This window comes from Neolamprologus multifasciatus, chromosome 16 (genome assembly GCF_963576455.1).
Source record: "Neolamprologus multifasciatus chromosome 16, fNeoMul1.2, whole genome shotgun sequence".
Classification (NCBI taxonomy): Eukaryota; Metazoa; Chordata; class Actinopteri; order Cichliformes; family Cichlidae; genus Neolamprologus; species Neolamprologus multifasciatus.
Window position 1 is genome coordinate 11,736,741 of NC_140454.1, and position 23,019 is coordinate 11,759,759.

At 40.2% G+C, this 23,019-nt stretch overlaps 1 protein-coding gene across 2 annotated transcripts in view; it reads right to left on the minus strand.

Annotated features, from left to right (window-relative positions):
* Window positions 1-4,595: 4,595 nt before the first annotated feature.
* znf385b (zinc finger protein 385B) overlaps window positions 4,596-23,019 on the minus strand; it is a 60,220-nt gene continuing 41,796 nt past the window's right edge. Inside the window, exons 5-11 of one of the 2 annotated variants that reach the window (XM_085135372.1) lie at window positions 15,932-16,068; window positions 15,685-15,795; window positions 13,644-13,839; window positions 13,170-13,535; window positions 11,332-11,516; window positions 9,327-9,422; window positions 4,596-9,199 (exon numbers count right to left, since the gene is read on the minus strand). In XM_085135372.1, the coding sequence (XP_084991498.1) occupies window positions 8,933-9,199; window positions 9,327-9,422; window positions 11,332-11,516; window positions 13,170-13,535; window positions 13,644-13,839; window positions 15,685-15,795; window positions 15,932-16,068 (1,358 nt within the window). In that variant the 3' untranslated portion in view covers window positions 4,596-8,932. Of the gene's footprint in view, window positions 9,203-9,326; window positions 9,423-11,331; window positions 11,517-13,169; window positions 13,536-13,643; window positions 13,840-15,684; window positions 15,796-15,931; window positions 16,069-23,019 lie in introns of both variants that reach the window. The other variant, XM_085135371.1, reaches the window with a different exon arrangement.

Here is a 23,019-nt window from a genome sequence, read left to right on the forward strand (position 1 = left end):
TCCCGTGTTTGCTCGATGACAGCTCGTACTCGTACCCTCCCTCGCTCACAGACACATAACGGGTATGGCAGTCCATTCTCCCTGCAGCACGGACTACACTGCCTATGATGCTACATTCTTTAGAGCTATACCTGTAATATTCTGCCTGTTAGCTTAGCACAACAACAACAAAAAGGCCTCTCTCACCCAGGAAACACGCAGAGAGAAAGCGTCACCCTGTAACCATGGCAACCGTAACGCTGCCACCTGGAACAACAGAACGTAGCTGACAAACAAAACCCAAACAGTCCTGACCCGCCACAATATGAAACAGGAAAGTACCGCTGTGTAATCCATTTATTTCAACAAAGTAACTGTATTCTAAATACCACATTTTTAAACGGTAACTGTAACGGAATACAGTTACTCATATTTTGTATTTTAAATACGTAACGGCGGTACATGTATTCCGTTACTCCCCAACACTGTCCTTCAATCTTATCAAAACTCGCTTCACTCGTTAGTGCATCCTAACCTTAATCACTCTCACCTGCTGTGCATCCTTTCCAGCTTAATCTTTCTTCCTGTCCAATCAATACTAACCTTTTTCTCCTTCCTTAGTTTGCCTCACATACAACTCACTATAAACCTCTCCCTTTGCCATACACCTCCTAAATCTCAGTAATCCTAACTTCTTCTTGCTTTCTTTATTTTTTTAAAGAGTTGTTTAATTAAATAGGGGTGGGGGTGGTGGGGTGGGGGATGGGGTATGTTTTTCTTCTAGGCTAAATGCCTTGCTGTCATGTACAAACCAAGCTCAGAAAACAGACACTAAAGCCTCTTCATGATTTTATATTTATATTTTTTTGTATATTGGTATATATCTGTACAAACATTTTTGTCAGTTTCCATATTCCTCCTTACATTTAGTTTTATTTGGTTTATTTTATTAGATTTATTTTTCCTTTCCACTGAGCAGGACATGCATCGTGTGCATTTAAACGCTTCGAGGCCAATTCACTTCTTTGTCTGATTTCCTTGTTAGGTGAGGTCAGATTCCACACTTTTCTTGCTCTCCAGCTGCTTTTGACCGCTCAGGTTTTTAATGTTCTGCACTGACACTGAGCACAAAACCAACAGCACAATTTACTCCTTGACATTTGTCTTTGGAAGCCGTCTGCAGAGTTTGAGTAACTAAAAGAGGGAGGAAAATAAGAGAGAGTGATTTCCCATCATCGTTGACGCTGTTATCCAACCGTGTTAAGCATAACACTGGTTTAGTGAAAGAGTTACTCTGTTAATCTTTGTTAGAAAGTAACAAATGTTTGGGTGAGTAGAAACAGAGTAACACTTTAAAGCTTGATGTCATATCGATAAATGTGGCGCTCTTAACAATCTTTTATTAGCTACTGACTCAGGTGACTCAGCTGTGCTTTTGCTTTTGGATTTGACCGCTTTGACACATTTGTTTTAAAAGAATCTTTGCTGTTCATGATTTGTTGTATTTGTTCATAAATGTCTGTGACATGTATTTATTTACTTGGGTTTTTTTTTTTTTGCCTCTCTTCATTGGCTCCCTGTTTGTTTTAGAATTATAAAATTTTATTGGTGACATGCAAAGCACTGAATGAACAGGCCCCAGGGTATCTGTCAGACCTATTGCAGCCTTATATAAACCTGAGAGCTCTTAGATCTGGTGATGTTTGCACTTGGCCACACCAAAGTTGAGGCTGGTTAATAGAGGTGATCATGCGTTTCAGTCGCGGCACCTAAATTGTGGAATGATTTACCTCTCCACATTAGACAGGCTCCTACAGTCAATCTTTTTAAATCCTATTTGAAAACACATCTCTACTCATTCGCTTTTAAAACAGCATGAGAGTTGTGTTTTTTTGCTATCTGCTATTTGGCATTGATGTTATTTCACACTTGTTATTTGCTATCGGTATTTTAAGTCATTTTACTGTGTAATTTGTATCTTTGTACAGCACTTTGGCCAACACTACTGTTGTAATTAAATGTGCTAAAATAAATAAAATAAACATAAACAGTGGACGTCACTGGTGAATATCAGCACCTGTGTGAGAATCACCAAGGTATCAGACAGTAAGCCTTTAGATTTTGAGCTGTTTTATATTCAAGTTGTGGTCACTGGTACGACATTAGTATGATAAGATGAGATTTTATGAAAGCGCTTAAATTCAAAAATGATTTTCTTTGGTCTTTTATAACAATTTTTTTAGGATTATATGAAACTTGATGTCACATTGTTATGGAATGGCTGTGTGCAGGCAGGAAAAGGACCCAAAGTGCAGACTCCAGAGACAAACGTGAACTTAAACAGCTAAAGGGTAACAAAACTGAGAATACAAAATACACCTACACAGACAGCCCACACAGCACGATAAGGGCAGAACCCGACACGGTCACAGAGAAACACAGGGCTTAAATACACAGACGGAGCAATCGGGGAATGAGTAACAGGAGGGAAACACAGCTGGGGCAAATCAGGCCTAATGAAACAGGGGAAGCAAAACCAGATACATTAACATCAGACATGGACCTTCAAAATAAAACAATAAAACAATTACAGACTGAACTAAAGACACAGACTCACACGCAGGCACGGCAACAGAGGGAACCGAGACGTAAACCATAAGACAGAACACAGACAAAGAAACCAAAGACTAGAAATGATAAATAATATAACAAACTCAAACCTCTGGGTCAACGACCCAGGCATCCTAACACACATGAGAATCTGATGATATCCTGTTCTCACTGAGGCAGGTGCTGTACCAGGGGGGTAAAGCAGCCTGTCAGAGCAAAGTCCCCAAGCGTACAAAGCTTCTCGAAGGTTTGAAGATGTTGAACCTTGAGTTGCTCCCGATGTGTTCATCAGACAGTGAATGTTAGAAAGAAAGCACTCAGGTTTTGTCAATGGGTTTTGGGAGGTGTTTTAATAATAAAAATTTAAAAAATAAACCTTTAGAGGCTGAGTTATCTGTTTTCAAACATCCAGACCTGAACTTTGACAACGGCATTGCCCAATGGATGAGTGTATGAAAATTCAAATGAGCAGGTGCATTCAGATGGAACAGTCTTTAACCCGCCAAAGTCCATCCATTTGCATTTGAGCTAGTCTGCCTCCTACGTGCTGTACCCAGCAGCACCCTGACCTAAACCAAACAGAGTGTACTCTCTGCTGTGTGAGAAAGGGCAACTTCAGGATGATGTCCTGACTTCATTCACCTGACACTGAGTTTACGTGCCAAAAGAAACAGCGTTTCTTCATTGAAGTCTTCTTTTACTTCAAAAAGAATAAACACGGCTGATGCAGGACATACAGCAGTTTTTAATGAAAACAATTTTTTTTACAGGAATAAAATAAGAGAAATGTTGCATAATATAATTTGCATATTCACATCATAATAAACAATTTTAGTTAAAAAAAAAGAAGCTGACAAGGGTTCTCTAAAGCAGGAAAACTGGAATATAAAGGGAGACATCTTTCACATTCATCTCTAAGCTGATTTTAACGCACTTCAAACATTTCCATTCAAGGTCAACCCTGAAGGATTTCAATGAAGATGGCTAGCTAAATGTATCAAAGCTGAACCGTGTGCGTCACCAGTTTTCCCTTCCCACTTTCAAACCTGAATGCGCTTTTAAATTTGGCGAAAATTGACAAATAACACATATGACACTACACCAAACTATGTTTTGTAGTTATCTCAAATATATGAGATGCTTAAAAAGAAAAAGAAGAAGCCCTGTGTGTAGTAGTTTGGGTGAACCGCTCCTTTAAACATTTAATTTACTTCACTGTTTGCATGACATTGCTGTTCATGGAAATGAGCTCTTTTGTTGAAAGCAAATAGTCAACATTTATTCCAAGAATGCACACACACTCAAACACAAACACACTCACCATTTAAACAGTGCATCCCTGTTTAATTCATACCACTGTTGCAACTACAGGCCCCCGAACATCAAGTCTACCAAGCCTTAAGTGCTGAGAAAAGCAGCATCGGATCTGTACAATATTGCACCCTGATGACATCATGGGACAGGAAGTTGAGAACCGCTGATTCGATGTAAAAGAGCCAGACAGCCATCATTAACACAGATTTGACACACAAGAACTGAAGTAAGTTACTGAGCTGTGAGATCAGTTACTGCATAGAAAACACACACACACACACACACACACACACACACACACACACAAATAAACTGTTTGTTTGTTACTGGAAGACTGAGAGGCTTCAAGTTCTTCAGGAAGAGGCAGGAAGACATTTAAAATACTGACCACTTGAAAACATGGAAAATTCAATATTGACGATGACGTTTTCCAAATGTGAGGGTTACTGACTTTTTCTGCTCTTGTTTCTCTTTCTGATACAGTCTTTTAGCTGTGAGGCCTGGTGTGCTTTTTTCTTGCCATGGCAACAAAAGTATTTACATAAAAACAGCGTAGTGACATTTACACCAATGCTGTAAATGTGCTCGTGTTAGCTATTGATCATTTCTAAATGTGCTAAATTTAAATTTAAAGTATATGAAACCAGATATAACCTCCAAAAACCAAAGAGAAAGAAACCATCCTTTAATAATCACTACTATTTCAAGCAGTGAGGGAGGCAGAAGAATATTTGAAACACTAGAAAATCATTGGTCAGGTCTAACAAAGCCAAAGTCAAGAGGCAACTCATGCTGCTGAGAGTTTAAAAAGAAGACTAACACATAGAATCAGTAGGTGTTAACACCCAATGCAATATGAGGATAGGTTTGAAGCAGTAGAGCCATTGCGGTCCTGGAGCTCTGGGGCTGTGAGCAGGGCATGCTGGACTTCCTTATGTGTGCTGTGACTAACCTGTTTCCAATCCCAAGCAGCTTTATTGCCTGAGACAAGGAAGAGGATGCATCAGTGTCAGCCAGGCTCATGCAGCCTGAGCAACATCTTAACTGGATGTCAAAAAGCGCCGCTGGTGGTGGGATGATAAGGTCCTCACAGACACCACAAACAGACTTCTAGAGGGTCAAAGCTAGTTTTCCACTGCCCTCCACTTCTGACTTCAAGCTTCTGACTGACAGACAAGAATTCAGACCTCATAGGGATCACACTCTAACCTATCTAGATGTACAAAAACTTCCCATGAACTGCAACAAGCCAGGTTCCAGTGTCTGGTTGTTGAGGCCATTTCCAAAGTATAGTGTGCGTCCTCATTTCTAGACTAAAGTCAGCTGCTGTGGGCAACATCCACGTGGAATTTCCTACAAAAGACTAACTGGAAGGTCAAAGGACTAAAGAAAGCCAATGAGGAGCTACAGCAGCCAAGACTAGCTCAAGAAGGTGATGCTATGGAAGAGTTCCCAACAAAGCATAGAGGACACAGTCAATGCTGCCACCAGGCTATCATGTGAAGGCCACCACATGCTGCGCTTCTGATGTTTACATCACCCAATAACCCTGTAGAAGAAATTAATGTAAAGTTTTAAGAAAATGAGCACATTTATCCAGTAGTAGACCACTTTTACCATTAAAGGATAGGTTCACATTTCCTCAAGTCTACTGTAACACAGCACTCACATGTCTGTGAGTCATTGCTCAATGTTGTTGTTGATAATGTTGTCCGTACTGGCTGCAAATAAAATATGAACCCATCCTTTAACTCCAGAGTCATTAAGACTGACACCAGTGTTAATCTGACCAATCACATGCTGCCTTTTACCTGAGCGGGCACGTGTTCCTCAGGTAGAGCTGTCTACACAGTATCTGACTGCTTTCCTGTGACATCGCGTTACATCAGAGTATTTGTTATACACTTTGATGAGGAGACACCATGACATCATTAGTAATATTAACATTTTCTCTGGTTTCCAGTGCAACTGTGAAAACAATAACCTGAAGGTTAAAAGTGCTAAAAGAAGCTATCTGCTAGCAGTACATCAGACTGACAGCCAAAAGTCCTGCTACTGCCCTCTAGAGGCTCCAGTGTGTTGGACAGAAAAAAAAACATATTAAAGCATTAAAAGTTCATCTGGGACCCTGTGAACAGTTTGTGTGATAATGCTTCCTCAAAGGCCCTCTAAAATGCTTTTTTCCACATTCTTCAACCACATCTCCTTAAAGCTTCATCACATGAGCTGAATGACTGAAACGGAAAATTTAATTAAATTAAACAAAATAAAAAATAGATTAATGCTTACATAAATCAGCAAATGCGACAGCACTGTAGCACCCAGATATTACAACAACATAATGTAAATGTAGGAAACATACACAAGATGAAAAGTGTACTTTAAATTGATCATTTTTTCATCGAGCCTGGAAGCTTTGCACCAAAACAAGATAAATAACCACCCCGTCAACAAAGAAAAAAGAAAACAAACGAACGTCATTCTGAATGTTATTCTTCTTTGTTTACCAGGCAGCACAGAAATTCAGCAACGGTTAATTTAAACACAGGATTTGACTATTGTTACTCATTAAAACTGAATAAGTAACGAAGCACGTAGTACAAGTTAAAATACAAGAAAACAGGCCCCTCTGTGTATCACATATTAAAGTCGTGTTTTTACTCAAGGTTTTGTGGCCAAAAAAACATTTGAGCTCTTCTGGATGGTATAATTTTCACTTTCCTGTTGTTCTTGGAAGACTGGATAAATATCCTGCGATCCTGGCGTGTATTCACACACTCAATGGGTTTGACAACACAGATCTTTCTCTGCTCCTAGATCAAGTCTATTTTTATTATCCTGGGTAACAGAGCTGGACTATAAAGAACAAGTGAAAAACACAAAAACACACCTCAATTCACCCAAAGCTCTGAGATGTAGCTGAAGATTCAGAAAACAGCCAAGAAGTGGACCTTTGAGTGATGAAGAAAAAAGGTAATATGAAGGCCAAGGAAAGCTTTAAAAGCTAATGGGTTCATCGCGCACCTTGAGATAACCATCCCTGGACCAGAGTGCTAAATGGACCAAAAGTCTTAATTTAAGCAGTTATTGAAAAATCAAGAAAAAGCTTTAGGTAAATATATACAACACACAATGTAAAATAAATAATTAGAGCACAAAAATAACCAGAGAAGCATTAATTAAAGCGGTAGGTAAAAGTTTGTTTTATCGATTGAGAGTCCGTGAGCTTAGTTGCAGGTTGTGGAAAGTTCTAGTAATGTTTTAAAACGTCTCTCCAACTCTTCAGCTTTCAGAAAAGTTCTGCTCAGATGCTTCAAACTCCAGAAAGTTCAGTGACAGCAGGAAGGTTCAATAAAACAAAAGAATCAGACAGAAGGTCCTTTTCTCCATCCAGAGTCCAAAATCATTTTTCAACAGGCAGCGGAGACAGGTGGACAGGACACGGGGACACTAGTCACACAGAAAGCAGAAAACACAGTCGGAGACAATGATGAGCAAACCTTTGTTTAACCATTAACGGTTATGTGTCAATGTTGATCCGAGAGGCTGTCTGGTTTAAACTGCTTTTCATGTTTCCACTAAAGAATATATCTGCTTTAGTGCAACTTGGTGAAGCTGTAGCCGCCACTGAGGACACAGAGCAGGATGTGCTGTAGTGCTGTGTCAGGTCATGTCACCAGTTGCAGATGTTTTACACCTTTTAAGCATTTTAAAGCTGATTTTAGTATTTACGTAGCTCACGTGTATCAAAATGTCATTGTTTTGGGGCAAAAACAGAAACATTTTACAAATTGAATTGCATACTTGCCTGGCAGTTTGGATGCAGGGAGATATTAGAACTTAAAAACAGGTGAATAAAAAGCTATTTTATTTATTTCTGCTCTTTTTTAAGGAGGAAAGTGAACTTTTTGGTCAAGTTTTTATACATCAGTAACCAAATAATAAGGTTTTAATGACATCACCAAACAGATCAGTAGGTCAAACAATCGCAGAGGCTGAAAACAGGCCGCCTGTTCAACCAAACAGTTCACACCACCGTGTCCCCACTAATAAATAAAACCATATAGGTTTTATTGTAAACCATGTAGGTTTCGGAGCTGCACGACAGGACGTCTAACTGCTTTTAGAGATGAACAAACATGGCTGGTTTTAGTATTTTCATGTGATTTGTTGACAATAAGTACAAAATGCTGTGTACTCCATCCTTCAACTTTTTTTTTTTTACTTTCTTCAGGAATTACGTATATGTGAAACACGAGAGTAGCGTCTGAGTGAGGGCACACTGACAGCTGCAGTAGTGTTAGGTCACGATAGACGACGTCTGCTGAGTTTCTGACGTCTTATTTGTGCTGCTAAGCTCCTCAAGCAGGTGATAGAACAGCTCCTCCAATCCTCTTCAACCTCTGAGGGAGAACCCGAGCTGGGATCTCGAGCAAAATGTTCCCATCAGCTTTAGTGTCTGGCCTCATCAAAACGTCCAAACTTCCTCAAAACCTACCCCCCAAAAAATCAGTAACAGCACTGTTACCTGTGTTGGTAAGAGTTTGGGAGCAGGTTCTGGGTTGTCTTTAGATTCAGTGTCTTGTCAGCTCTGACGAATCAAAATACATTAAAAGTCTTTTTTTTTTGGCCAGTGCAGGCTGCTAAAAACGGATATTTGTTCTAGACTTAGCTTTCTCTACGGTGGGCCCTCTGTTTTAGATTTTGCAGGTCTCTACGGTCACTTAGTGCTTTCTAAACAATGTTGAGCAACTTCTGTATTTTTTGGTTTCCAGGAACTTCACATGTCTCAATGAAAGAACTCTTTTGTTATTTTTTATTCTGTTTTTTCGTTCATCCAGATTCAGGATTATTTAAACTACATCTCCTCTTCTGGTCGGCAAGAGTCAGTTCACAACTTTCTTAGTGGGGAGGTTGCAGGTTTGAATCCCTGCAGTCTTAATGCGATGTCTCCCATGTCCCCGTAGTGGCAACAAAAAGCATGTCAGAGGTCAAAGTTTGCTGGTATGACTTCCCGCTTCTGCTGACATCAGTACGGCGTGAAGAGAATCGATCCTTGGCTCGCTCTGATTGGTCCAGGTGCTGGACGGAGGAAGGAGGCTGTGAAAAGGGGGGAAGAGGCCGGAGGGCGAGGGTGGATAGAGATCGCAGGTGTGAGGGGGGAGGACGTGGGTGTGAGGAGGGGGGAAGAGGACAGAGAGGATGGAGGGAGTGATAGAGAGGGGGTGAGCGGAGAAGATGGTGGAGCAAAAGGAGTGGAGAGGAATGAAGGTGAGAGCGCAGGCTTCACCAGCTCCTTCTGAGCAAACATGGAGAAGAGAAGAGGAGAGGAAACAAAGAGACATCGATTGAAAAAAAACAGAATGAAGACAAAAGTAAATAATAATACTCAATCAGAGGAAGGGAGGTAAAGAGACACTCACAGTGAGTGAGCCGCGCTGCTGTTTGTTGTAAGGACTGTACTTGGGTTTGCTGGGTTTTCCTGCCACTCTGTCCTTGTGCCTCCTGCTGGAGATGTGCTGCAACAACAACAAACACTGTCACAGTGAAATCTGAGGGCAGACAAGACCAACAGCAACCGAGACTATAAACTGCACAAGAACAGAAGAACCTGAATGAAATTAAGGATCAAGATTTCACAATGATTCACAAACTAAAAGCAACCGTATGTAGTTCACTAGTGTAAGTTCATTTGTCATTTCAGGTAAAGAGTTGTTAAACACATTAGTCGGTTAATGTACAGCAAAAGGCCTTTCCAGGGGTTAAAAACCTAAGTAAAATGAATAAACATTAATTTTCCAGTTGTAACTGTGAGAAGACTGTTTTTACTTTAAACTTTAAACATAAACTGAAACTACATTAAAGGTACAGTATGTGAAATCTCACCACTAGGGTGTGCAGCTTAGAGTCAGTTGACTTCGATTTTCTTATCCCTCACAATTGACCCTGTGCACGAGAAAATGCTAACTTCCTGGTTTGAGACCGGATGTGGGGTTGTACATTTCCGGTAGCTTTACTTTGCGGTCAATCGCTACTGCAAAGATATACTCCAAAATCATGTCCAAAACTCGAAAACGGAAAGATCACGTTAAGTCACAAAGAGCAGAAGGTGGGAACACTCACCACTGTTGTGTCATAAAAAATCTAATGATCAATTTTGACGTTTAAAGAGTTTAGATCGATCAGTTGTTTACATCACTCAACACAAGCAGAACTGCATCACTGCAGCAGAAGACACATCGTCCACATTCAGAAGCACATCTCTGTATAGTGACTGGTCTTATGATTTAAACAGGCAAATGTTCAGCATTCAAACTACAGGTGAACAATAGTCAAACCAGGTGTTTCCCCCATTATGTCGATATCAGCTAGTCAAGTACACACCTACACAGCATGTTAACGAACCGTGAAAAAAAGCCACACAAAAAATGAATGATTGCTGGTAAGGGTTTCTATACATTAGTATTTATGAAGGGTATGTTGTGACTTACCTTAAAAATTACAGCGGTCCCTCGCTAATAACGCGGTTCACCTTTCACCTGGCTGTGAAATTTTTTCGTGCAAGTTTGCATGCTTATTTTTTTACATCACATTGTCCTGCGTCCTGATCGCTGCAGACGATCTCCTCCCTGACGTCTCTCCTGTACAGTACAGAATCGCTGCATCGATCGCTAGCAGTGTGACTCTGAAGTGCAGTGCTGTATGTCCACAATGTCCACGACACGTTTTGCACGGTCAAAAAATAAAATTGGCTAATTGATTTCACCTATCACTGGTTATTTTTAGAACATAACACCCGCGATAAACGAGGGACAGCTGACAAATATAACATTTGAATCCATTTTCTCTTTTGCCCTGAGGCGCGGGGGAAAAATATCAACAAGTTGATGAACATTATTTACAGATATATTGGGTAAATGCCCAAGACATCTATAGAAATGTAAATCGCCGCTTGATTCATTCATTTGCTTAACTTGTTTTGGACCGTAAACCAGGCTCGAATAGGACACCGGAAACAAAGCTCCCCACAGGAGTTTCCGCACCGGAAGTAGCATATGCTAACGTGCACATAGTCAATTTAAGTGCATTATCCTAGCTACGGTGGCCACTGCATGACAAAACTCATGCAGTGGCCACCGTAGCTAGGACTCATGCCACAGTTCATCTGTAGTGAGTGTAGGCTGTCAGTCCACTGTTTACCTCAGATGTCAACATGTGTCTATTTACTCTGCAGGACGCTGTACAACCTTGTGAAAGGAGTCCAATATGACGACGATCACTTCTGTTCAGTGACAGCAATACTGAGGTGAATTGCTGGTTTTACTGAATCTTAGTATTGTGTAGCAAATATTTGAGTGTATATGAACAGTCTGACAATCCTGTAGCTGCCTTCCTTTAGACATTTGTGAACCTGCTGTGAGTTTCTACCTGTTTAAGCTGGATCTCAGAGTTGACATGGACATCGCAGATCTGGCAGTGGAAGGTTTTGTTCTGCAGGCCGGAGCCCTTCAGTCCCGAGCTGCTGCCGTTCTTCAGCTTTGCTCCAGGTCGAGGGTAGGCTTTGATCGGCCCAGCGCCACTACGAGCCTCCAGCATTGTTTTATGTTTTGATCCTGAAAGCAAAGGAAAACAAACTCAGGAAACATGAAAGGTAGTTATAAAAATATTTTTAAATATGGGTCTGTTTTTTTAATTTCATCAAAATAAAACCTGTACACATCATCTGCTTTTACACTGATCGTTATCTTCATGGTTACAAAAGCTTTCTATAAAAATCAACCAGAAAAGACTTGCTGAGGATAAATATTCATGTGTGATTATCATAATGTGGAAACAGACGTGCAGAAACTGTGCTGAAAGCTCTCCCTGTTGATGTATTCCAGGATTTCCACAAATCCTTTTGTCCATATTGGATTATGAATAAGTTTAATAAGTATAATGCTTGTGTGTGTTTCATGCATGAAGCACAGCATTTGTTTTTTGAATATCATTTAATGTCACAGGAGTAAAAGTAGATACCAAAGATCTCCAAGCAGGGGCAGCACAGAGCTGCTGAGGGAGATTAAGGGACACCTTCCTTCCACCTTTCAGTGTCATTAATCCAAATTCTCCTCTTTCTAAATGTGTTTATAGCTATATAGCTAAATGTGAAACTGTGTATATACCCTGGTATGTTTCTGTGAGGAAGTAAAATAACTACCAGCAATTGAACTGTCCACCTAATTTATAGATTCAGAGATATGAAGAGTGAAAAAAACAGCATATGTTCGAGTGAGCTTCCCGCAGCTTTCAAAAGAAAACTTGGTTTTATGTGAATCTTTTTTGGGGTTTTTGGGGTCTGACTTAAAGTAAACACAAGACAAGGCCTCGTGAGAACTGCATTTGTAATCTCCATCCAGGAAAATTCTCCGGTTGACTTAATCACTTGATTGCTGGTATTTATAGATGGTAACATTAGTTGAAGCGCTATGCTGAGATGCACAACAGACATATTTTGTATTATTTTAGTTTAATCACCCGATGCTTACTCTATTTTAGCACTGTAAATAATAAGCCGAACTGCTCAGCCGATATTGTAGTTGGACCTGTCCTCACTGATTTACAGCCATGGTAAAAAGACACTCTGTCAATTCAAGGGTTTCACATATCAAGAGATAATAAACATGAGCTGACACTTGGCAGGTCTTGAAATTAGGTAAATAAAACCACAGATGAGTTACAACATGTCACATGTTACACAATATCAACATTTATTTAACAAAAACAAAGCCGAAATGCAAATAAAGTCAAAAATATGTACATCTTTAATACGTCCACGGGAATTAAGACGATGAGTAACAAAATGCTCAGGACGAAAGAGATTACCATCAGGGACTTTCAGCTCTTCAATCCGGGAAGAATTATAAGGATATTTACCAAACAATGTGAAATCCCCCATCGTACACTGAGAGATTTTATTCAGGAGTGGACATTCCAGCAAATCCAGCCCAAGGTCAGACTGTGCAATGCTCAAAGAACCCAAGAGCCAACTGACTCTACAGGCCACTTTTGTACATATTTCCTGTACTGTGCTAAAGATGAATCAATCCTTCTGTCCTTTAACTTCAATTTAAATTACAGCAACTTAACATTCTCCAGAATTTTCATACATTCAATATTTTGTAAATGAAGGTGTAACAAAGAACTAGATGCCACAGAAGCTTTTGTTTTTGCATGCTAATGCTAATGGAGATCATATAAAATCAAAGGTGCATATCTCTCCTCACCTGCATTATGCGCCTCCAGCTGAGAGAGCGAGTTGACCGCAACTTTACAAAGAGAACAATACAGCAGCTTTTTTGCCTTCTCCTCTTCTGACTCCACTGAAGGTGAAGCATCCTGGGAGGGTGCAGGTGGAAGGGGAGCAGGGCAAGACAAGGTGGTGACAGGAGCGGAAGCGGAAGACACTTTGGAAGAAGAGGACAACGAAGAGGAAGAGAGGCCTGGAGCTGGGAGTCCCGATGGGGGGCTGGATGGAGGAGGCTCACTGCCTGCTCTACTAGAAGAGGGGGAGGAGGAAGAGAGAGGGGAGGCAGAGGGGAGGAGGAAAGATTTGACAGGAGACGGAGTGTCTGCGGTTCTGGATAAGAAATCTGAAGGGAGAAGAGTAGAAGGAAAATGAACAAAAATGAAACAATATCCGAAAAAAACATCAGCAGTAACATAATTCACATCAGTGTTATTACTGGATAAAAATGAACCTGTGTGTTGATTAGTGCTGCTGTTAGCTGAGACAAGAGGGACGGGGACAGCTGAGACAAGAGGGGCGGGGCCAGCAGGATTACAGACGCTCCCATTGGTTTCTGCAGAATTTGACAGCTTAGCCTTGGCTTTGTTCTCCTGAGACTTGAGCTTCTTTGCGTGACGACTTCCTCTGTAATGAGCCTCAGCCTGAGACTGAGATGTAGAAATAGAAAAGTTTAAGTTTTGTATTTGAGCCATTCAGCATCCTCCAAAATAAAACCAATGTGAAAGGGCCAGAGACTGCAGTCAGTGACTGGAAAAGCCACTTCAGAGCAGCTATAACAATGAACCCTGTACATTGCTTTATAAGGTGCTCACCTTACAGAAGACATAAACATGTTTACAGCATACAAAAAGTTTGGTCTCTATGGCTAATCTCCCTTTAGTAATTCAGGGTAGTTGTTGAACCATAGAAGGCATAGAAAAGCATGCTAGCAAAGCAGCAGCAGCACAGCAGCTCTGGAGCTGCAGGCATTCATGCACGCTATAGGACACCTGTGTTTTGGAAAAGCTCAGAGCACAATCGCTGGAATTACACACATCAAAACAAGGACAATAGGCTTGAAGCATGAAAATACATTTATGTTTTATTTACAGACCTACATATAGCACACATTAAATCCAGGCCTCTGGGCCACCTGTGTACACAGCTGGACTGATTAAAACAGGACTTTACATATAATGTTAAATGCACAGGAGATGGACTTGAAGCCACTTTTGGGCTGGCGATGCGTGAAAAATGTGCAGCCCCCTCGTTCTCTGAATAAAGCCGGAGCATCTGTGCAGCAGGAAGGTTAACAAAAAATTGCCATATCTATTTTTTTCATCATGCTCAGCCTTTCCCAACAGTGAAACATCATCCAGTAACGTGGCGTTTTGGCCAATCAGATGAATGCGAGTGCTCGTTTTCTGGGTATTCACACTGCAACAGGAAGGGTAATGTTTCCATAGTGTGGAAAACTTTAGTAAGTCATAAACAAATACGGAACATATTAAATTATGGCAAAAGGTGTAAAATATGAAGTAGAAAGCTTGCATGAGAGGAGGGTGAGAGTCCCTGTGTTGGGATGTGAGCGCTCTTGTGACAAGTCCAGGTAAACAGATGATCTCTGCACTGTAAATATTGTTTATGTTGTGTGTCACCACACAGAGTAAGAGTGTGTGAGCACTCTGTAACAAACCCCTGGATGAAGAGTGTTCCCATGTGACCGTCTAGATGACTCAATTTTTACACAGCCCGTTAGACTGAGCTCACGCTCCTCTCTTACTTCTCTGAGCCGTGATTCCTGTTTTTATGTTCACTCATGAATAATTTCACCAGCTCATGAATAAGTGATGTTTGACTGGCATGTTCCTAATGAGGCAGCTCGTTACCGCACAGCAGTCGTCTGTGAATGGGCAGAGTGTCGTTTACGCAGATCTGTGTCATCAGGGTGTGGAAGGGGAGGTGTTAGACCTGAGCATACGCCCCTGTTCTTTTCCAGGAGCACCTCACAAAATTATACAACAAAAAAAAAAAAAGAAAAGACTTCATCTCTCTAGTGGTAGGACCCTCCTTTTCAGCAAGACTAACTATAAACTGCTTGAGAATAAACTTCCATCCACAGTAACGCCAGTGAAAATTTAAAAGTCAGACAATAAACGGCAGTTTTTTGTTATTGTTCATTTTCAGGATCAGATCCCAAAAAAAACGCAGGACTGAAACACAGTCGTTAACAGCAAGCTCAGATTAGCTTGCATGGCAAATGTTAATTTTAGATGTGCTGAATTATATTTATGATTGCAAAACTAATTCAGTTTCACAGGCTTTAGGTGCTAATGAGCGAACATTTCTAAGATACAGTGCTAACTTTTTCTAGCAAACTTGTAAATGTATTAATAAGCAAACACTTCATTTATATTTATGTCTTGTATATCGACCAGAAACAAAACATGCACACACACACACACACACACACACACACACACACACACACACACACACACACACACACTTACATCAGAGTTGAACCTCAGCTGGCAGACAGTACAGGAGATGACCTGTTTCTTTTTAGGTACCATGGTAACGCCAAAGGTGTGGTTGATGACAGCCTTCTGCACCGGGTCCATCTGAGTGAGACACACAGAGGTCAGAGGTCAGAGGTCACGAACTTGTTTCAACCCGAGTATTGATGACACCATGAAAGATTTTTTTTGTTCAATCTATTGACACACGCTCACCTGTCGCTACCACACACACACCTACCGTGTTGAAGTTTGGGAAAAGTCCAACTGGTGACGTTGTCTCAACAGGAAACGGCAGAAAGGGTTTCATCATGACTGAGGGACCAGTGGCACCTATGAGACCTGGCAACGCTCCGCCCACTGCACCACTCCCACTTCCTGGGAACAGACACGGAGTTTAAATAATTGATTTCTAATACCCTTGTTTTCACACACTTCAAACAAACATAGCAACAACACAAAGGTTTGCAGGGCAGAGTTTCTGCTTTAAGGATGAAGCTGAAACTTATATTGACCCAAATTTCACTTCACAGAGTTGCTACAGTCACACCACAATGCAAAAATAAGGATATACTTATATTTTTCCATACTGAAAACATCTAGAAATGAATCCAGAAAAAAACCCTGGTTGACTCGTATTCACGCTACATAAAACGGCTGAGCCATTTTATGATGTTATGGATTTAGTTTGGTCCCTTTTGGCTAAAAATATTGGCCAATATTGAGTTTTAATAATGATTCCTCAGCTGTTTTGTCATTTGTGTGTTGACACTTTATGAAGGTAAAATTGAATTACATTTATTAATACATTTAAGAACTTTTATCCAAAAATTTGTTGAATAATGATTTCATAAATAGCCTTTTGTCAAATTAAAAATCTGTAAGGATCAGGAAATATATCTAAAGCTGTGCCTGTTAAAGAGAAAGACACACTTCTTGGCATATTCTCTGAAGAGCAAACAAAGGAAGCCCATCTTTGATATCTCTGGAGTTACGACCTGGAAACCTGAGCAGCAGTAACATATGGATACAGAACATATGGAGCTGCAGCTGCTCGGGGCAGACAGAGGCAATAATACAGGAAGACAAAGCGAAGAGAGGGTGAACGTCGACGATTGGCTCACATAATGAGTCCACGTGTCCAGCTGCCACTCGGCCAGAAAGAAATGTAAACTTTCAAAAGGCAAGAAGTACACTAACCGAGATCACTCAGAATCCAAGCTGACCACATCACACTATACACAACTATTACAAAACATTTCTTCAACAAACAAAACTTGAGTACTCTAAATCTGCCAAGAATGATTAGCAGTGGATTATTTGGATTGTGGTTACATGTGAGCAATTTTAGGAAAACAGTTGAAGATGTTTGAATCCACCTGCTGCTGCTAGTTCATGCTAGTTACCTGATGCAGAGAAGCATATTATTCTGTGTATGTTTAAAGTTACAGCATGTCAAAGCCCTGCAGTGAAATCTTTTGTAACAACAGGGTGTGGGTGGAAACGCTGATGCCATCTGAATCAGGCCTGATGAAGGAGGGGGAGGCGGTGGAAGAAGAGGAGTAGGAGGAGGTTTCTGGTCATGTTGGTTTAGTGCATATGTCCAGTGTAATGTAATGAAGGTAAACCTGATTATATCCCATTTTAAATAACAGTCTGGCCAACTCTTTATGACTACTAATGCATCCATGTGAGCACTATACCCATTTACATCCACTCTACATGAACTCTAATTGTACCATTATAAAAGATTAGAAATAAAATATAGAAATACAACTCTACTTTAAAACCTATTATAATCTATTCTGATGAGCTGTAACTGACTGTGATCCACGACACATTAAACCAGTCACAATGTATTAATCTTATTCAGAACAAACGAACAAAAAATTCACTATAGCTCAACCCAGACTTTAAATACTGTAAAACTGTGTGTGTGTGTGTGTGTGTGTGTGTGTGTGTGTGTAACATTAGGCTAGCTGTGGAAGAGCTGTGTGCCAGGCTGCTGACTCTCTAAGTTTATCCTCATATAGCAGCACTGTGAGTCAGTGTCTGTATTTATAACTACAGCTGATTATTAAGTTCAGAACAACATGAGACGGTGTTGTAATCGAATGTGAAGGTGGGCAGTAACGGCTCAGATCACAATCTGGATCCGAGAGGTTATTTATGATAGTAAATACACATTAGTGTCTATTTTTAAATGTGGCCTATTGTGTCAGCTTGGTGGATCGGTTACAAAAAAGAAGTCCTGCAGACCGTCATTACTACAACAACCAAAATATTTGTTAACCTACTGCGTCATACTGGAGCTTCTTCAGATGCGCCGCTATAATGCCTTCAGAGCTTGTTTAAGCACCACTGATACCACCTTGATGATAAGTTCAGCCAATTTAAAAAGCCTACTAACATGTAATAAAGCCACGATGTTAAGGTTACCTAAAAAACATTCAAGAGAACCACTGGAGCCTCTTCAAACACCACCGATGCCACGTGAAAGGGTTTGAGAAACTTTTTTTTTAAAGACATTAAAAACAAGCTGAACCACAGAAACCACTTCAAGAAAGCCTAAACACTCTTCCTCCTCAACCTCAACCAGCACCTTTCTCTTTTCATTGATCTCATTAGCATTAAACTCTATTTTTACTTGATTTTTTGTTTTTTTGAGGTGTGACATCTCCTGAATTCTGGGACAATAGAGATCTTGTAGTCCTCTAGTCATATTAAAGAAACAGTGAAACTCCCTAAAGGACAACAGAAACCTCTTTATGACCTCCCTGAAACTACTCAAGGATGGCTTAACCTTCTTCAAGGACCCTTTTGACATCCTGGAGGACTTTTTGAGGACCCTTTAAGCCTTTACAAATCCTGTATCTTAAGCTGGCTGACTATTTTTCTAGCCTTTAGGATTCCTGATGCAAATATATGTTGGCTTTATGTTATGACTGTACCTGCTGAATTCAGTTACTTGTTAGCCTCTGGTGTAGACCACTCATGATTGGTATGAATTGAAGATATTTTTCAGTATGTGTGAGTATGATGAACAGGGTGTTGAGAGAGTGGTCTTAATTCTGTCCTTCTGTCCTCTGAGATCTGGTTACAACACACACACAGTAACCCTTCTCCCTTACACTAAGTTGCTGTTCTAAGAAGCTGCTAAAAATACTGATCTAAACATCTGCTACTGCACTCCCATGGAAACACTTCATAAACCATCATGAAAACTGGCCAACAGCAAACTAATGAGCCAGTCAGCTTTATTTCAGGCTGTTGGTGATGCAGTACTAGCTGTAAACAAACACGCAAAAAGTTTCCTTACAAGATTCTTTAAATAAACTATTTCCATTCGCAGCATGCAACTTTGCAAAGTGGGACAAGCAACAAAAAGCTGACAAGTTGAGACGCTTCAAACTGGAGCTGGCAGGTTTGCACCTGTCTCATAATAACACTGACCAATTTAGACTGGCGCCTAATATAAAAGTGACTGACGGAAAGTCACTTAGTCACTTAGTCTGACACTGAAATTGTAACCAGAGAAATCACGAGATAAAGAGAAATAGAAATCTATGAGGGAATTTTGTAACATTTCTGCCCCGTCACCAAAACGTCCAATCAACAGTTGAGCCAATCGTGTTGCTGCACTGATGCATGTGCACAGCACAGGTTCAGAACTGTTTAAACTCTGTGGTGGCAGGATAGATATGCTCCCTGTGGTGGTTAGATACGCTTGCCATTTGCAGCAAAGACATTGTTTTTCTTGGCTGATCATATTCAGAATTTAAATTAGCACGGCATTTGTTGAACGCTTCAGCCATAAAGATGGACCGTGTTTGGCACTGAGAATTGAGCTTCAAATTAAGTCATAATGTCTTGTAGCTGTGTATATGATATCTTGCAATGTTTTTTAACCTGAATTGGCTGGCGTCTCAGTAGATGCAACTTTTATGTCCCAGTAAATACAAAAATTAAAGATATGATTCTCTGGCCTTTAAAAATAACTACCCAAATAACGCCCCAGAGGTGTGACCAAAATGGCTGTCAAATGGCAAATACTCTGAATTGCCAAGACTTACACAGAAGACTTACCACCTACCACTTTGGAATGACCTAAAACTGGAACCTAACTAACTAAGCAAATTAGAGTAGTCTAACACTAGAACTGGATCTGAGTGGTTAAACCAGTAAAAGTGGAACTGCTCAGTTTGGTTGGATACTTGAACCTACCAGCTAAATCCACTCCAGAAAGCACCAAAGGTCATTTGCACTTCTTGGTAAAATAGACTGTGATTTCTTGTAGGTATAGATGGAGAGCTAATTAATAACACACCTCTTCAAACTTCTATGACTACTACAAATAATAATAATGATGGGAGGAAGAAAAAGAAGACGAAAACGTGAGCAATGTGAGAAAAAAAGTAGTCTGTTACTCTATTTTTAATCTCAACTTTGATATCAAAATTCTTCTTTTCTTCACTTGAGACACAATGAATGTCTCAGGTTAAACAATAATTGACAGTTATTTATTAATTTTATTCACAGTCTTGAGAAAACAGAAGGCGTGCAGCTCATTATCTGTTGCTACTGTTTCGTTTTCTTGAGCTGCTTTATCAGCTTTGAACTTCCCTCCTTTCTTCTCTACACCTTCAGCTACATGCCAGCTAGCTAGGTAGCAATTCTAGTGTCAAACTCTCTGCAAAGTGAGGGACAAAAGGAAGAAACAGCTCCAGTAAATCCATACTTACAGAGTATTATTGGCTTGAGGCCAAAGGACTCTGTGAATAATAAAATTGTAACTAAGCTAACAGGAAAGTCAGGAAGCTGAAACCACCCACACACTTCTGAAAGAAGCTGTTGTCATCAAAAATAAATCAAATATTCTGTGTGGGTACACTATGATTGGAGGGTGCTAGTGAGCTATGGTAGCTTCTTCTGTTCCACTCAAAGGTTAGAAATGTGCAGATCGCTCGCTATAGGTCAAAGGTGTACATTTAGGAATTCTCTTATCCTCTAATTAGAGCAATAGCACTGAAGTTACAAAATTCCTGTCTTAAATTCCTGTAGAAATCACACCATGTCAGAGCTCCAAACATTTTAAATGATCAAAGCGTCTCTCCTGGCGTGTCCTTTGCTGACATCAGCAGCTGCTGGGATTAAGCTGCCTATAAACGGATTCTGATCCTTTATTCATTTGTAGCATCCAGCTTCCTGCTGGTCAGCCGAGTTTCCCCGTACAGCAGTGAGATTTATGGCTCTGGCTGCAGTCAAGGTCATCTTTGGCATTCACACCTCTCACACACACATCCAAACACATATTTACGCTCGCAGTTAGTTCTGCTTGGAGGCTCATACGATAAAGACATGAGAAACGAAAACCTTGCACGGTGCTCTGCTGCACCGAGAGCTGCAGACTGCGGCTCCTGTAAGTGATCTGACCCGGGCAGCTCTGTGCCCAGTGGGTGTGGTTACTGAAAAATGTGGCTGATATTTAATCAGTCACATGCCCCTGGTGTATAAATCCAAATGCAGTGGCTGAGCTGCACACAACCTTTTGCTTACAGTAGCAGCATAAATTGATACACAGAGCATTTCTGGTGTTTGTAGCAGGTTAAAGACTGATTTATAGTGATTGAGAGTGTGGAAAGGAGCACTGCTCAGCCACTATACGGAAGGATTTCTGTTTACAATTCTTGTCTTGTCAAAAAGATTTTTTTTCCCAATTCCTAAACATATATTTCAAAAAGATCTGTGCTTTTTTGTAGGACAAGTCAATCCCATTGTCACGTCCATTCAATTCCTGATGAATACTGGAATGTAAATACCAATACCAAATACTAATCAATTTCAAAAGGGCACAAGACATCAGAAAACAAACTGTACACACATCATTATGCACTGAAAGGTAATTTTGATTTTGATTTTTTAAGACTTATCAGATAAATAATAGTGCTTAGCTGAGCAATTAACTACACTAACAGCCAGCCAAAGACATCTGTGCTCTAGTTTTGGCCAGTAAAGTTTTAGCAGTTTATTAGGATCTTAGCACTAAATAGCAGGTATCGGTGTCTGCGTGATGACAGCATACAGACAGTATACGTATGTAGTCTGCTAACCAAGACAGTGGACAGTCAGACCAATCTGTGATATCACAGTGGCTCTTTTATATACAGTCTAAGATTTGTATGACGATCACTGGCATTTAGTTAGTCATTCTTAATGCAAACTTAGCTGTGACAACTTGACATTAGCGTGATAAAGATGTGATAAACCTATTATAAATGTGACAGAAGGATTACAGCAGCATGAAGGCTGGCTCTGTGATTACTTACTTGTTCCTTAGTTCCTTACTTATTTTTATTATAATTATTATACTAATAATAATAATTATTATTATTGTTATTATATTAACTGATGTAACAAAAGAACTATGAGCTAAATAAAGAACATTTTCTTTTACCTTATTTTAAACTGTGGTTGGTCTTCACATTAGCATTATCAAGGTTTATCAAGGTCTCAAAACTCCATTAGAAATAGTATCTGACAATAGTTGAGACTAGACTAAGTAAAGCTAGGCTAATTTGACTTCATTATAAAGACAGCTCAGTGTTATCTTTGCAGTAAAGATTCATCTGTGTCCATCATAGGTGTGTAATATCCATAGCCAAAAACAGACGCAAAGCCACTGTTAAAAAGACAAAAAAAGAGTCCTAGATGCATTCGTCAGAGACAGAAGACAAACGGAAAAGGAATATAAAATCGGAGAATGCGATTAAAGCTCGTGCCGTCTTCATCACTAATCTGGTGTTCCAGAAAATTCCTCGTCCATGAGGCTCTGTTCCTCGTGGATGTTGACGGGGAACAGAGCCATAAAATGCTCCTCTGGAAAAGAGAATTGTCTGTGATGTAATCTTCAGTATGTCTTTATCCACACTGTTAATGCAGCTTCACTCTACATATGATCATCCAGCTCAGAAGACTAAAGAGAAACATCTGATGCTGTTAATCAGACCCTGAAGTTATTAGAATGGATGGAGCTAAAGTAACTCCACACTGCAGGATGTGATGAAGATGAAAGAGGAGGAGAGGATGTCGATGGAGATGGCAGTGAAGACCGAGATATTTATTTGAGATTTAAACCAACTGAAGGGTCCTACCTGAGCCAGATGTCTTTTTTGGGGGTGGGGGTTTTATCTCAGTCCTGATGTTTTAGTTCCCACTTTTCTTCCTCTTCCTTCTGCATTTATTCAGTTTGACTCTACTTATCCGTGTTACACTGCTGTAGTCTTTTAACAAACATGCAAACAGCCAAACACACCCACCATGTACTCTGTG